At 35.8% G+C, this 17,162-nt stretch overlaps 1 protein-coding gene across 15 annotated transcripts in view; it reads left to right on the plus strand.

Moving 5' to 3' along the window:
- The window catches only part of CCDC171 (coiled-coil domain containing 171), a 545,371-nt gene that overhangs the window by 170,278 nt on the left and 357,931 nt on the right, over positions 1-17,162 (plus strand). For 14 of the 15 annotated variants that reach the window (XM_074394865.1, XM_074394866.1, XM_074394867.1 and 11 more), the window contains one exon: positions 2,991-3,176. In XM_074394865.1, the coding sequence (XP_074250966.1) occupies positions 2,991-3,176 (186 nt within the window). Of the gene's footprint in view, positions 1-2,990; positions 3,177-10,434; positions 10,971-17,162 lie in introns of those variants that run through there. The other variant, XM_074394873.1, reaches the window with a different exon arrangement.

Here is a 17,162-nt window from a genome sequence, read left to right on the forward strand (position 1 = left end):
AAATATTGTTTGTCTCATGTCCACCTATGATTTATATATATTATTTTAAAAAGCAGAAAATAGCTGAAAAAGCAAGGCTGTATGTCAAATACCATTAGATCAAGAACAAAATGTATAAGTGTATGCAGCACAATATAATGCAGACATCCACGTATTCTGTTTGGAGTTGGGATATTATTAACATTGCTGTTTTTAATGTGGATATGGGAACATAGAGTTAAAAGATTACTCTGAAACTTCCAGACTGCGTACAACTTAAAACAGCTACTATAACTTCAGTTTAAATGTGCTTTTAAGTGTATATTTGGTTAATTTGGAATTCACAGTTTTAATATTTGCAGTAACAGAGGCAGCAGCAGGTATAGTAGTTTAGTTTTTAATCCTATGATAATATAATTGTGCTAGTGTTAATATAGGATTTGAACTTGGGTTGTGTGGCTGTATAACTCATGCTTTTATCCACTTCATTATAGTGGTTAATGTTGATATGTAGGTGTGTTAACAAAGGGTTGTTTTGTTAAAAACATACTAGATGAAGAAAAGATGCTATTTTCCTGTAAGAAAATTGGAGAGCATACCTACAACCATTTGTCTCTCACTGATTTCAGACAAAATATATTGGAGAAAATAAAATAAGTTCTTTACAGTTGGTTTAAAATTGTAATATAAAGAAAAACATCCTGCCCACCAAAAGCTATTTAGTACTTTAATGGTTTTAGATTATTATGTCCATCTACTGATGTTCTTTAACAGCTAACCTCCGCATTTGTTAGCTCCTTACACTTGCTTTCACACGACATCTTTCTTATTCTGCATTGCTATACTTGACTGATTCTATTTACTTTACAGAGGAATAAACAGAATACAGCCAGTCTCTGGGAGGGATGGATGGATAAGAGAGAGGCTAAAATTACGCAAGTTTTTAGGTAAAGGGAAAATTTTGGAGGACTGTGAAGGGAACACACATTCTGTTACAACAAGAAAGTCCTGCAAAATGGTGGGGATGCTGATGGAAAGATCTTTACTCACTTGATGGTCAAGTGAATTGGAAAGGACAGAATGGTCTTATGGCAAGGAGTGGTAATTTTAAACAACACAATAAATTAAAGATAGATTACATATTAAAATATATGTTCACAAGACCCAGAGCATAGAGGGATGTTAACAAATAGAAATAGAACTGGAGTGCTGAGAGGAGACTGTTAGATTTGATGTTTTGAAAGCTGAGGGTTTGGTTATAATAGCACAATATGGAGAGTCCAGCAGCTGTTAACAGGGAGTAAAAAGCTGAGTGTTCTGTACCGTCCCAGCACTGTACAAGTATCAGTGACTTATTAGATACACCTTTTACTAGGTGACTTTCAGAAAATGAGGCAACTTTCCTTTGTGGCTTCTGATCAGTTTCATTAATTTATATTAACTTGGGTGAATCATTAGATATCTGTTTTTATGCTACACTATTGGCTTTTAAAATGTCATCATTGTTGAGAAGCGCACTCTTAAATTGTTGAGGAATGCACCCTTAAAAAGAGAAATAAGAGTTTTAAAAGGCAGTTGCTTCATCAAAGTGGCAGGCAAGGTACCTGGTGCCCAAATAAAACTGAGTGCTTATGTAGTCTAATATAGAAAGACCTATGTAATTGATTTATCCTGAAACTTAGTTTCAGCAGAAGTCTTTCTCTCTATATGAACTGCATGCTTGCAGTTCACACACAGAGAAAGACTTCTATTTTTGCATGCTTGCAGTTCATATAGAGAGACAGGCTTTTCTATTTTTGTCTTATTTGTCAGAAAAATCAAAGTCTATATTCAGTTACGATAATTTATACATAGATGCTTAGAATCAAAAGGATTTTTTCCTGCTTTTTCCTCCAAGACTTTTTGAAATTTCAAACCAACCTGCTTTATATTTGTGGCTAATGATATTTCATCCACCTCAAATCCTTTTTTAACAATGGGAAAGTTAGAAATTTTAAATAGATACATGCATACCTTGTGTATTTAAGTGGCCTGAATGATCCCCTTGAGTTTTCCATATATATTTCTCAGGTTATCTACCTTTTGTGAAACCTTCCTCTCCATTATACTTCAAGATGCCTCTGCTGTTTGTTGTATCTAAGTTTCATTTGTTTAAATGTTTTGAACAGGAGATTATACAGGCTTCTCTTGCCCCAGAATCTACATCCCTATCTACAACTGTCATTAGTTATTCCAGAGCAGAATACTGTGCCCTCCAAAGCAGTCACAGTATTGTAAAAACCATGTTGTATATTATGGTGTGCACTTTGTTGGCAGATGCTTATAAATGAATATTCTTTCATTCAACAAATACTGATCACTCACAGTGTCAGGCGTTCTTCTGAATGTTGAATGAAAAGCTAAATGAAGTCCCTGCTTTGTGGAGCTACACCTTTATATGTGTAGTTGGTGGCAGGGTGTGGACAGGCAATAAAAAAAGGGAGATGAATTTAGATAATGACAATGGCTGTGAAGAAAATAAAATAAGATAGCATAATAGAGTGAGTGGGAGTTGGGAGAGGTGCAGTCATGTAAGACCTGAGGAGAAGACATTTGACTGGGAGACCTGAACTATAACATACACTGAACACAAACTTTTAGGTAATCACTTAAAAGCCAAGGAATTTGTTAAAGATTTTAATCCCCACAAACATAATCTTTATGAAAAGTGCTCATGTATGAAAATTTAAACTGAGCATTATGGATTTATTTGGACTTTGAAGAGTTTTTAAAGATTTTATTTGACTGAAAATGATAACTAAGGATGGCTATTGTGCTTTAAAAATCACGGTAGTATTTTTATCTTGACTTATGCAATTAAGAAAAGCTAATTGTATTTTTTTCACGTATCAAGTGCCTAGAAATGTTCATATAATATTCCCTATGTTAACAAATATAGTTTTGAAGATTAAATGATAAAACAATGCAGTTAGCTTTATAATTGATTTCTCCTCCCCTTCCACTTTTTAAAGAAATTGATCACCCATGAGAAGTTTGAAAGTGCATGTGAAGAGCTAAATAATGCATTACTTCGGGAACAGCAGGCACAAATGCTATTGAATGAGCAGGCACAACAACTACAGGAATTGAATTACAGACTTGAATTGCACTCCAGTGAGGAAGCTGACAAAAACCAAACTCTTGGAGAAGCTGTTAAGGTAAGAAAATAAAAGGATATTTGCATAAAGGGATATTTTCTGTTTGTGCGGATCTTGGAGGGAATTATGATATCTGTTGAATAGGGAATAGATCCCAAGATGTGAAATTTTATTCTGTGAGGATAGAATGAAACATGGTTTTGAGACCTCAGTTATAAGCCTGCATTCACATGTATTGAGAAGGTAAAAGTAGTCTTTACTTTCTCGTTGAAAACAAAGTGAAGATCTTTTCCAGTAATAATAATTATTATTAACAATAAAATTATTAACAATAAATTTTTTGTTTCTTTTATCTTCTTCCTCTCTTTATATTTTTGCTTTTCTTATTTTGTACCCAATGGACATTGGAAACTCCATGCATCTTTTGGATTCTGGAAGGTTTTGGTCTGGGTTGCTCGGATTCTTATGTAAGTGCATATGTGGAGAGGAAGGAGGTTTAGTTAGAAAGAATTCTTCTTTCTGTTAAATATTTGTGGTAAAGGTATTTCAAAGGAAAAAAAGAAGCTATCATTTAAAAGTCGTCACTGAGAAAATTACATTAATGGATTTAGGACTATAGTATTTTCTAGAAATGTTAGTTACAAAGTATAATAGAATTCTAGTTTTTTATTATACAACTGTGGATTTTTCACTAGTGAGATTATATTCATTGGAATGGAACTAAATCCAGGGAAACAAAAATGGTATAGCCTCTGTATAGGATATCACACTTAATACAATTAATCAACTCCAAGTTGGTATTAATGTATACAAATAGTACCTATTCTAATATCTTAATACAATTATTATCAATGATAAAATAACAAAAATTTATCGTTAACTTCCTATTTACTAGACATTATGCTAATTACTTTAAAATACTTATGTGCTCTTCACACAAACCGTATGGAATTATTCCTGTTTTATAAATGAGAAAACAGGTACAGAGAGGTGACATAACTCACACATTTTTTAGTATGTAATAGATCTAGGGAGTCAGATTTCACATGTATCTTCCTAACCACCACATCGTATATTCCATCAGTTGATAGCGTACATTTGCCAGGCTCTGTGTTACTGTTTTTACATGAACGATGGCATTTCATTTTAAACTACCTTTGTGAAGGTAGATACTATTATTATGATTTTGATTGTGGTTTTTTTTTTTTTTTTTTTTTGAGTAAATTGAGAGACTTCAATAAACTGGCCCAGGGTGTCCTGGCCTGTAAATGTTGAAATTGAGATTTAGTTTTTAGAAAAATTAGAAAGTATTGAAATCTAAAACAAGAAAGTACACATGAGTTTAAAGAGGAAAATATAGGTGTTCTTTAAGAAGAGAAAAAAATGACCAGGATGGTATTAGTATTTTAGAGTATATTTTTCCAAATATATGTATTAAATTGAACCATTTGAAATTGTTTTTGAACTGCCATTCACAATTGCTACAAAAGAATAAAATATCTAGGAATACAACTAACAAAGGATGTAAAGGACCTCTTCAAGGATAACTACAAACCACTGCTCAACGAAATCAGAGAGGACATAAACAGATGGAAAAACATTCTATGCTCATGATTAGGAAGAATCGGTATCGTGAAAATGGCCATACTGTCCAAAGTAATTTACAGATTCAACGCTATCCCCATCTAGCTACCTCTGATCCTCTTCACAGAACTGGAAAAAACCACTTTAAACTTCATATGGAACCAAAAGAGACCCCACATAGCCAAGTTAATTCTAAGCAAAAAGAACAAAGCTGGAGGCATCACACTACGTGACTTCAAACTATACTACAAAACTACAGTAATCAAAATAGCATGGTACTGGTACCAAAACAGAGATATGGACCAATGGAACAGAACAGAGGCCTCAGAGGCAACACCACACATCTACAACCATCTGATCTTTGACAAACCTGACAAAAACAAGCAATGGGGAAAGGATTCCCTGTTTAATAAATGGTGTTGGGATAACTGGTTAGCCATGTGCAGAAAGCAGAAACTGGACCCCTTCCTGACACATTACACTAGAATTAATTCCAGATGGATTAAAGACTTAAACATAAGACCTAACACCATAAAAACCCTAGAAGAAAACCTAGGCAAAACCATTCAGGACATAGGCATAGGCAAGGACTTCATGACTAAAACACCAAAACCATTGGCAACAAAAGCCAAAATAGACAAATGGGACCTAATCAAACTCTCCAACTTCTGCACAGCAAAAGAAACAATCATTAGAGTGAACTGACAGTCAACAGAATGAGAAAAATTTTTTGTTATCTACCCATCTGACAAAGGGCTAATCAGGAATAACTAAAACAGCTTTCCAAGAAAAAAAGCAAACAAACCCATCCAAAAGTGGGAGAAGGATATGAACAGACACTTTCCAAAAGAAGCCAACACACATATAAAAAATGCTCATCATCACTGATTATTAGAGAAATGCAGATCAAAACTACATTGAGATACTACCTCACGACAGAATGGCTATCATTAAAAAATCTGGAGACAACAGATGCTGAAGAGAATGTGGAGAAATAGGAACACTTTTACACTGTTGGTGGGAGTGTTAATTAGTTCAACCACTGTGGAAGACAGTGTGGCAATTCCTCAAGGATCTAGAAATAGAAATTCCATTTGACCCAGCAATCCCATTACTGGGCATATACCCAAAGGATTATAAATCAAAGGATTATAGGGACACCCACACACATATGGTCATAGTGGCACTGTTTACAATAGCAAAGACCTGAAACGAACCCAAATGCCCATCGACAATGGACTGGACAAGGAAAATGTGGCACGTATACACCAGGGAATACTATGCAGCCATAAGAAATGAGTTTGTGTCCTTTGTAGGGACATGAATGAATCTGGAAACCATCATTCTTAGCAAACTGACACAAGAACAGAAAATCAAACATGGCAAGTTTTCATTTATAGGTAGGTGTTGACCAATGAAAACACATGGACACAGGGAGGGGAGCATCACACACTGGGGTCTGTTGCGGGGGGGAAGGGAGGGACAGTGTCGGTGGGGGGAGGTTGGGGAGGGATAACATGGGGAGAAATGCCAGATGTGGGTGACAGGGGAATGGAGGCAGCAAACCATATTGCTATGTGTATACCTATGCAACAATCCTGCATGATCTGCACATGCACCCCAGAACCTAAAGCACAATTTAAAAAAATAAAAAAATAAAAAATTTGCCTATCCTGAGTCACAGCTTCTGGTAATCACTTCAGTCTACTGTGTGTGATTTATTAAGCTAATTTAATCTTATAGATTTAGATTTATCTTAGCTTCTTTCTCTTCCTTCTCCTCTACCTCCTCCTTCTGTCACTCCTTTCCTTCATCTTTTTTTTCTCTTCTGCTTCCCCTCCCTCTTTTGCTATTATAAGTAAGTTTTAAGATGAACAACCGGTATCTAAATATTATGCACATATCTGTGATTATTTCATCAGGATACATTTCTAGATGAGGAATTACTAGGTCAGAAACCACATACATTAAAAAAATGTATATATAATCAATTGTCCTACAGCAAGTTTCTACTGATTACATTCTCTCCTAAGGTATATGAGAATTGGACCTTTGGGCCTGCCTGGCTATTACTATTTAAAATTTTTTTTTTGCCCATTTGATAGATATGTCCTTGTTACTTTAATTTGTATTTCTTTTATTATTTGTCAAGTTGAAAATTTTTATAAGTATGTTGGTCATTAAACAACATTTTTATGCTTCATGTCCTGTTAATAGATAATGTAATGAACTGTGCTTTGCAGTTAAATGTGAAAAGCATCTAACTGGGTCATATTGAAGTCTTTTTCTCTCTTATAGTTTGTGTTTAGGTTTAATATCTTCCAGCAGATAAAGAGCTGTTCATGTTAATTTTTTTTAAATTGCCAGTAGCTTAAATATTGTCAGGAGTGGAGAATTGTTTAATTACTATCTCTTAATTAGAACTAGCAGGTGGTAATGTGAAAATGCTCCCTTGTCAGAGTCAACCTGGTTTAGTGGAAAAAGCACTGGCCTTGGAACAAGTATTCCCGAATTCAAATCCCAGTTCTGTTGCTTGGGCAAATTATTTAACCTTCTGAGCCTCAGTTTCCTCTTCTGCAGAAATAAGGATAATGATACTTAAGTCACAGGATGTTTATGAGAATGAATTAAGATTCTATTTGAAAAGCAAGTGTATACTTGTTAAATATTCTGTTGTGTTTTCTGTGATGCTTTAAAAAAATAGTTCTTTTTTTACTGTGTCCTATGTACAACTTCTTTTAAAAAACAACGTATATTGTTTCTTCTTTAAAGAAACAAAACAAAATCATGAATAGAATATATGGATACAGAAGGAAAAACAAGTTATCTATTATTTATAATCTGAAAGCAACTACTGCTACCATTTGGGAATTTTTTAAAAAATTTGTATATATATATATATATATATATATATTTTAAAGACAGGGCATCACTCTGTTGCCCAGGCCATGACCTCCCAGGCTTAAGCAATTCTGCTTCACCCAACCAAGAAGCTGGGTCTACAGGCACATGCAACCACACCCAGCTAATTAAAAAATTTTTTTTTTGTAGAGATGGGAACTCCCTGTGTTGCCTAGTCCTGGTCTCAAACTCCTGGGTTCAAGTGAGCCCCTTGTCTTGGCCTCCCAAAGTGCCTGTAACCCCCAAAGGGATTACGGGTGTCAGCTACTGTGCCCAGCCTAAATCATTCCTTTATATGTAATCATTTTTATTAATAATACTTTAGAAAAGATACTCAGAATGGCTTTTTATTTTAATACAGCTAAATCTTGGATTAGAAATTCCTTGCAATAAATGCAGTGCATTAAGAAATCAAGGAAGTCTCCAAGGACAAAAAAACAAACAAACAACAATATTGTCAAATGTTAGTATGTGGAAATCAACATCATGAGTAGATGCTAGGTTTGTCCTGGAGGCAAATACAGGCTGAGCATTCCTAATTTGAAAATCCAAATTCTCTAAAATCAAACTTTTTGAGCACTAACATGACACTCAAAGTAAATGCTCATTGGAGCATTTTGGATTTCAGATTATCAGATTTGGGATGCTCAACTGGTAAGTATATGAATAATGCAAACATTACAAAATCCAAAAACATTTAAAATATGAAATAATTCTGGTCCTGAGTATTTTACATAAGGAATGCTCAACCTATATCAGTATTGATACTGGGAATAGGAAACTAAGCTTTGGGTTCCACCAGCAGATGGGAGCTTGAACTTAAAGCTTCCACATTAAGGAATTGCTTAATAACCTGAAAGGGATAATCAGTAGTATTACATTGTTCTCGGCAAAAGCTAAGGCAAAATTCTGACTGGAAAAAGCCTTGCCTAATCTACTTCCTTCAGAAGCCTCCAAAGAGTAAGATCAATGAAGTAACTGACATGTGAATAGATAGGTATATTAACCTTATATGCAGCCACATTGCTAAACTCTCTTGTCATTTCTAATACTTTATATTGTTTAGGGCATAGACAGTAATATTTATTCTACAGTGATAGTTTTAGTTTTTGTTTCCAAACCGTATCCCTTTAGGTTTTCTTTTTCCCCTCTACTTTACTGCACGGGCTAGGATACAGTGTTAGGTAGAGGTAGAGGTGGTAGGCATCCTTATTTTGTTTCCAATCTTAAAGAAAATCTTGCTTAGATTTCTCCATTAAGAAGGAAATTTTTTCATATGTTTGTTGGCCTCCTGTATGTCTTCTTTTGTAAAGTATCTGTTCATATCCTTCGCCCATTTTTGAATGGGCTTGTTTGTTTTTTTCTTGTAGATCTGCTTTAGTTGTTTGTAAATTCTGGATATCAGCCCCTTGTCAGATGGGTAGACTGCAAAAATTTTTTCCCATTCTGTTGGTTGCCGATTCACTCTACTGACTGTTTCTTTTGCCGTGCAGAAGCTGTGGAGTTTGATTAGGTCCCATTTGTCTATTTTGGCTTTTGTTGCCATTGCTTTTGGCGTTTTGGTCATGAAGTCCTTGCCTACACCTATGTCCTGAATGGTTTTGCCTAGATTTTCTTCTAAGGTTTTTATGGTATTAGGTCTGATGTTTAAGTCTTTAATCCATCTGGAGTTAATTTTGGTGTAAGGTGTCAGGAAGGGGTCCTGTTTCTGCTTTCTGCACATGGCTAGCCAGTTTTCCCAACACCATTTATTAAACAGGGAGTCCTTTCCCCATTGCTTGTTTTTGTCAGGTTTGTCAAAGATCAGATGGTTGTGGGTATGTTGTATTTCCTCTGAGGCCTCTGTTCTGTTCCATTGGTCTATATCTCTGTTTTGGTACCAGTACCATGCTGTTTTGATTACTGTAGCCTTGTAGTATAGTTTGAAGTCCCGTAGTGTGATGCCTCCCGCTTTGTTCTTTTTGCTTAGAATTGACTTGGCTATGCGGGCTCTCTTTTGGTTCCATATGAAGTTTAAGGTGTTTTTTTCCAGTTCTGTGAAGAAGGTCATTGGTAGCTTGATGGGAATAGCATTGAATCTGTAAATTACTTTGGGCAGTATGGCCATTTTCACGATGTTGATTCTTCCTAACCATGAACATGGAATGTTTCTCCATCTGTTTGTATCCTCTCTTATTTCATTGAGCAATGGCTTGTAGTTCTCCTTGAAGAGTTCCTTTACGTTCCTTGTTAGTTGTATTCCTAGGTACTTTATTCTCTTTGTAGCAATTGTGAATGGCAGTTCGTTCTTGATTTGGCTCTCTTGAAGTCTATTACTGGTGTATAGGAATGCTTGTGATTTTTGCACGTTGATTTTGTGTCCTGAGACTTTGCTGAAGTTGTTTATCAGTTTCAGGAGACTTTGGGCTGAGATGATGGGGTCTTGCAGATATACAATCATGTCATCTGCAAATAGAGACAATTTGATTTCCTCCTTTCCAATTTGGATACCCTTTATTTCTTTTTCTTGCCTGATTGCTCTGGCTAGAACTTCCAGTACTGTATTGAATAGGAGTGGTGAGAGAGGGCATCCTTGTCTAGTGCCAGATTTCAAAGGGAATGCTTCCAGTTTTTGCCCATTCAGTATGATATTGGCTGTTGGTTTGTCGTAAATAGCTTTTATTGTTTTGAGATACGTTCCGTCAATACCTAGTTTATTGAGGGTTTTTAGCATAAAGCGTTGTTGAATTTTGTAAAAGCCTTCTCTGCATCAATTGAGATAATCATGTGGTTTTTGTCTTTGGTTCTGTTTATGTGGTGAATTACGTTTATGGACTTGCATATGTTGAACCAGCCTTGCATCCCCGGGATCACTGGTCATCAGAGAAATGCAAATCAAAACCACATTGAGATACCATCTCACACCAGTAAGAATGGCGATCATTAAAAAATCTGGAAACAACAGATGCTGGAGAGGATGTGGAGAAATAGGAACACTTTTACACTGTTGGTGGGAATGTAAATTAATTCAGCCGTTGTGGAAGACAGTGTGGCAATTCCTCAAGGACCTAAAAATAGAAATCCCATTTGACCCAGCAATCCCATTACTGGGTATATATCCAAAGGATTATAAATCATTCTACTACAAGGACACGTGCACACGAATGTTCATTGCAGCACTGTTTACAATAGCAAAGACCTGGAACCAACCCAAATGCCCAACGATGATAGACTGGATAGGGAAAATGTGGTACATATACACCATGGAATATTACGCAGCCATCAAAAATGATGACTTCACGTCCTTTGTAGGGACATGGATGAACCTGGAAACCATCATTCTCAGCAAACTGACACAAGAGCAGAAAATCAAACACCGTATATTCTCACTCATAGGTGGGTGTTGAACAATGAGAACACATGGACACAGGGAGGGGAGCACTACACACTGGGGTCCGTTGGGGGGAAATGGGGGAGGGGCGGGGGGGTGGGGAGGTGGGAAGAGATAGCATGGGGAGAAATGACAGATACAGGTGAGGGGACGGAAGGCAGCAAACCACACTGCCATGTGTGTACCTATGCAACAATCTTGCATGTTCATCACATGTACCCCAAAACCTAAAATGCAATAAAAAAAAAAAGAAGGAAATTTGAGATAGGTTTTTAGTTGATAATCCTTGTTGGGTTAGGGAAGTTATCTTCCTACATTATGCATAATTTAAAAACCTTGGCCGGGCGCAGTGGCTAACGCCTATAATCCCAGCACTCTGGGAGGTGGAGGCAGGCGGATCACCTGAGGTAAGGAGTTTGAGACCAGCCTGGCCAACATGGTGAAATGCCACCTCTACTAAGAACACAAAAATCAGCCAGACGTGGTGGTGGGCACCTGTAATCCCAACTACTCTGGAGGCTGAGGCAGGAGAATCGCTTGAACCTGGAAAGCAGAGGTTGCAGAGATGGTGCCATTGCACTTCAGCTGGGCAACAGATCAAGACTCTATCTCAAAAAAAAAAAAATCATGAATGGATATTGGATATTATGAAATACATTTTATGTATATATTTAGATAATCAGATGATTTTTCTCATTCTGTTGGCATGTTGAATTTGTACAGCCTGTGAGCTAAGAATGGTTTTTACATTTTTAAGGGATTATAAAAAATAAAACCAAAGAACAACATGTGATACAGATGGCATGTGGTACACAAAGCCAAAAATATTTTCTATCAGAAGTTTGCTGACCCTTAGGTTATATTTTAGTATTCTAATGTTAAACCAGCCTTTCATTCCTGAAATAAACCCAGTGTAGTCATGTTGATTTTTTTAAAATACATTGCTGCACACAATTTCTTACTTGGTACTTTTTAAATTTCTGAATTCACTTGGGAGTTTTAGATCTGTAGTCTTAATTGGAATTGTCTTGTAATTTATCTTTCTCCTACTGTCATTGTCACTTTCTTGAAATCAAGATTTTGCTAACATGAAAGGACTTCTCTTCCCACTCCAAACACAGGCAGGGGTGTCGTAGTGCATTTTGTCCTGCTATGACAGAATAACACAGATGGAGTAATTAAATAACAGTAGAAATCTACTTCTCAAGATTCTGGAGACTGGCACTAATATCAAGTTTCTGGCATCTGGTGAGGGCTTTCTTTATGTGTCATCCCATGGCAGAAGGCAGAAGGACAAGAGACTGCTGGCACACACTGGAAAAAGAAAGTAGGGAAGGGGGCCAAACCCATCCTTTTATAAGAAATCCAAATTCATGGGTTAATTTGTAACTCACTTTGCAATAACTGCATTACTTTATTTGTGATGACAGAGCCCTGATGACCTAATCACCTCTTAAAGGTCCCACCTCTCTGCACGGTTGCATTGAGGATTCAGATTTTAACACATGAACTTTGGGAAACACATTCAAACCATAAGCAAGTGGAAATTAGAAAAAATAGAACAAGTGAATTTTGGGGTACATAGCCATGCTTAAAGGGAGCAAAACGTTCAGGTTCTAGAAATAAAGAGAAACAAAACACCAAATGATGAGGACTCAACACGGAATGGTGAGAAGGATCTGAAGACTAATTAGCTCACTGGGGTGTGCAAACCTAGCTGGAGGCTAGAGTTGATAATAATGTTAGGGAAATCTAGGCTTCAAGCTTCAGAGACTAGGAAAGATCTACCTTTGTGAAGCTGGGCATATGGAAGAGCTTCCCTACTGTGAAATGTGGATGAGAAAATCTCTGCCTAGCAGCTACATGAGAATTTGACATGTACTCAGGACTGTGAGTAGGAAAAGTTACTAAAGAAACTGGAACCCAGGTCTGTGCCACACGTAAATACAGGGTCTTAGTTTACACCTTTATGATCCAAAGACTGCTTAGTTGAGATTTAATCTTTAAAGTGAATCAGTCCAGTCACCAGTGTGACCTTGTAGAAGGAAACTTGAAAATGTTCAGAGGGATGCTTCTGCATCTCAATACACTCAAGACTTTTGTGAAAAATTCAGTGTTTGATATAGAGTTTAATATTACAAATCATGTAAAAAATGAATTGCACATCAAATGAGAAAATACACACTTCAGGTGGTAGAAATACTAGAGACGTTGAAATCAGGTACTTAAACAGATACTTTAAAATAAAAATTTTTTGGAATATTCTAAGAATAAGGTATGAATAGAAGTTATAAGACAAGACATGAAAATATAATCATGGATATTATGAACTCAATGAACATTGAGTAGACATTGATTAAACATATTAGCAAATTGGAAGAAAGCTGAGGAAATAACACATAATGCTCTCCAGAAGGACAAAATGATGGATAAGAAATTAAGAGGAAAAAAAAAGAATGAAATATGTTTAATAAAGGAATGAAAGTAGAATACCTTAAGCACCTGTAAACATAGTAATGAGATGACAGAATAACAAAGACAGAAAATCTTTAAAGTTATGGGAGAAAAAAAGATTACTTATAGAAGAATAACAATTAGATTCTAAGAGTAATGACGATTAAAAATAACTTCATTGAGGTGTAATTATAACAATATAATCTGCACTTTAAATATATATGGCTCAGTGCCTTTTGACAAATGCCTATCTTGTGTAACTACCACTAGAGTCAAGGTATAGGACATTGTATTTTTCCTCAAAATTTCTCTTGCACTTCTTTGCATTCAGTCCTCTATTCTCACCCCACTCCACCCTGGCATAGCAGCTCCCGATCCATTATCATTCTAGACTAGATTTGCTTTTCCTAGAGTTTCATATAAATGGAATTTGACAATATATTCTCTTTGTGTTTTCTTTTATTCAGCATTATATATATATATACATATATATATATGTATTTATAATTCCAATTTTTATTTTAGATTTAGGATATACATGTGCAGATTTGTTAACTGGGTATATTGTTTGATGCTGAGGCTTAGGGTGTGATTGATCCTGTCTCTGAGTATAGTAGGTATTGTTGTAGGTGGATAGATACTGAGCATAGTACCCAACAGTTTTACAATTCTTATCCTTACCTCCTTCCTCTAGTAGTTTCTACTGCCTATTGTTGCCATCTTTTATGTCCACGAGTATTCATTTTTACTGCCATTTGTATGTGAGAACATGTGGTATTTGGTTTTATGTTCCTGCATTAATTTGCTTAGGATAATATCCACTTGCATCCATGTTGCCACAAAGCACAACAGAAATAAACATTCTAGAAACCTGTGTCCATGTTCTCACATTTAGCTCCCACTTGTAAGTGAGAACATGTGGTCTTTTGTTTTCTGTTTCTGTATTAGTTTGCTAAGGATAATGGCCTCCAGCTCCATCCATGTCCCTGCAAAAGACATGATCCCATTCCTTTTTATGGCTGCATGGTATTCCATGGTGTATATGTACAACATTTTCTTTATTAAGTGTATCAGTGATGGACATTTGGGTTGATTCCATGTCTTTGCTGTTGTAAATAGTGCTGCAATGAATATACACATGCATCTGCCTTTAAAATAGAACAATTTATATTCCTTTGTGTATATACCCAGTAATGGGATTGTTGGGTTAAATGGTATTTCTGGTTCTAGTTCTTTGAGCAATTGTCCAACCGTCTACCACATGGTTAAACTAATTTACACTCCCACCAACAGTATAAAAATGTTCCTTTTTCTCAACAACCTTGCCAGCATCTGTTATTTTTTGAATTTCTAGTAATTGCCATTCTGACTGGTGTGAGATGGTATCTCATTGTTGTTTTGATTTGCATTTCTCTAATCAATGATGTTGAACTCAATGATGTTGAACTTTTTCACATATGTTTGTTGGCCACATGTATGTCTTCTTTTGAAAAATGTCTATTCATTTCCTTTGCCAACTTTTTAACAAGGCTTTTTTTTTTTTTAATCAAGTTCCTTATAGATTCTGGATATTAGATCTTTGTCAGATGCATAAAATTGTAAAAATTTCTCCCATTCTTAGGTTGTCCATTTATTCTGTTGATAGTTTCTTTTGCTGTGTGGAAGCTCTTTAGTTTAATTAGATACCTTTTGTTAATTTTGCTTTTGTTGCAGTTGCTTTTTGTGTCTTTGCCATGAAATCTTTCCCAGTGTCTATGTCCTGAATGGTATCACCTAGGTTTTTTTCTAGGGTTTTTTATGGTTTTGGGTTTTATATTTAAGTATTTAATCCATCTTGAGTTGATTTTTGTATATGGTATAAGGAAGAAGTACAATTTCAGTTTTTCTGCATATGGCTAGCCAGTTCTCCCAACACCATTTATTAAATAGGGAATCTTTTCCCCATTGCTTGTTTTTGTCAGGTTTGTCAAAGATCAGATGGTTGTAGATCTGTGGTCTTATTTCTGGGTTTCTTATTCTGTTCCATTGGTCTATGTGTCTGTTCTTGTACCAGTACCATGCTATTTTGATTATAAGAACCCTATGGTATAGGTTGAAGTTGGGTAGTGTGTTGCCTACAGTTTTATTTGTTTGTTGGTTTAGGATTGCCTAGGCTATTTGGGCTCTTCTTTGGTTCCATATGAATTTTACAATGGTTTTTTTCTAATTCTGTGAAGAATGTCAATGGTAGTTTAATGGGAATAGCACTGAATCTATAAATTGCTTTGGGTAGTATGGCCATTACACAATATTGATTCTTTCTATCCATGAGCATGGAATGTCTTTCCATTTGTTTGTAGTTCTCCTTGAAGTGATCCTTCACTTCTCTTGTTAGCCGTATTCCTAGGAATTTTATTCTTATTGTGGCAATTGTGAATGGAAGTTCATTTATGATTTGGCTCTTGACTTGCCTATTTTTGGTGTATAGGAATGCTAGTGACTTTTGCACATTGATTTTATATCCTGAGACTTTGCTGAAGTTGCTTATCAGCTTAAGAAGCTTTTGGGCTGAGATGATGGAGTTTTCTTGATAAAGGATTATGTTATCTGCAAACAAAGATAGATTGACTTTCTCTCTATTTGAATACTCTTTCTTTCTTTCTCTTCCCTGATTGCCCTGTCCAGACTTTCCATACTATGTTGAATAGGAGTAGTGAGAGAAGGCAACCTTGTCTTGTGTTGGTTTTTAAGGGGGAATGCTTCTAGCTTTTGCTAATACAGTATGATATTGGCTGTGTTTTTATCATATATGACTTATTATTTGAGGTATGTTCCTTTAGTACCTAGTTTATTGAGAGTTTTTAACATGAAGAGATGTTGAACTTTATTGAAGGTCTTTTTTTGCGTCTATTGTGATTATCAGTGGTTTTTGTCTTTAGTTCTGCTTATGTGATGAATCAGATTTATTGATTTGAGTACAGTGAACCAATCTTGCATCCTGGGGATGAGGTCTACTTATTTGTGGTGGATAAGCTTTTTGATGTGCTGCTGGATTCGGTTTGCCAGCATTTTGCTGAGGATTTTTGCATTGATGTTCATTAAGAACATTGGCCTGGAGATTTCTTGATTTTTGTATCTCTGCCAAGTATTGGTATCAGGATAATGCTGGCCTCATAGAATGAGTTTGGTTGGTAAGCTATTTATTACTGGGAGGAATCTCTCCTCCTCAATATTTAGAATAGTTTCAGAAGGAATGATACCAGCTTTTCTTTGTATCCCTGGTAGAATTCGGCTGTGAATCTGTCTGGTCTTGGGCTTTTTTTGGTTGTTAGGGTATTTATTACTGCCTCAATTTCAAAATTTGTTACAGGTCTATTCAGGGATTCAATTTCATTCTGTTTCAGTCTTGGGAGGGTATATGTGTCAAGGAATTTATTCATTTCTTCTAGGTTTTCTAGTTTATATACATAGAGGTATTATAATATTCTGTGATGGTTGTTTATATTTGTGTGGGTCAGCAGTAGTATCCTCCTTGTCATTTCTAATTGTGTTTATTTGAATCTTCTCTCTTCTTTATTAGTCTAGCTAGTAGTCTATTTTATTAATTTTTTAAAAAAGCCAACTTCTGGATTAATTGATCTTTCAAATGGTTTTTCCTGTCTGTCTCCTTCAGTTCAACTCTGATCTTGATTGTTTCTTGTCTTCTGCTAGCTTTGGGGTTTGTTTACTCTTGATTCTCTAGTTCTTTTCGTTGTGGT

This window comes from Saimiri boliviensis, chromosome 2 (genome assembly GCF_048565385.1).
Source record: "Saimiri boliviensis isolate mSaiBol1 chromosome 2, mSaiBol1.pri, whole genome shotgun sequence".
Classification (NCBI taxonomy): domain Eukaryota; kingdom Metazoa; phylum Chordata; class Mammalia; order Primates; family Cebidae; genus Saimiri; species Saimiri boliviensis.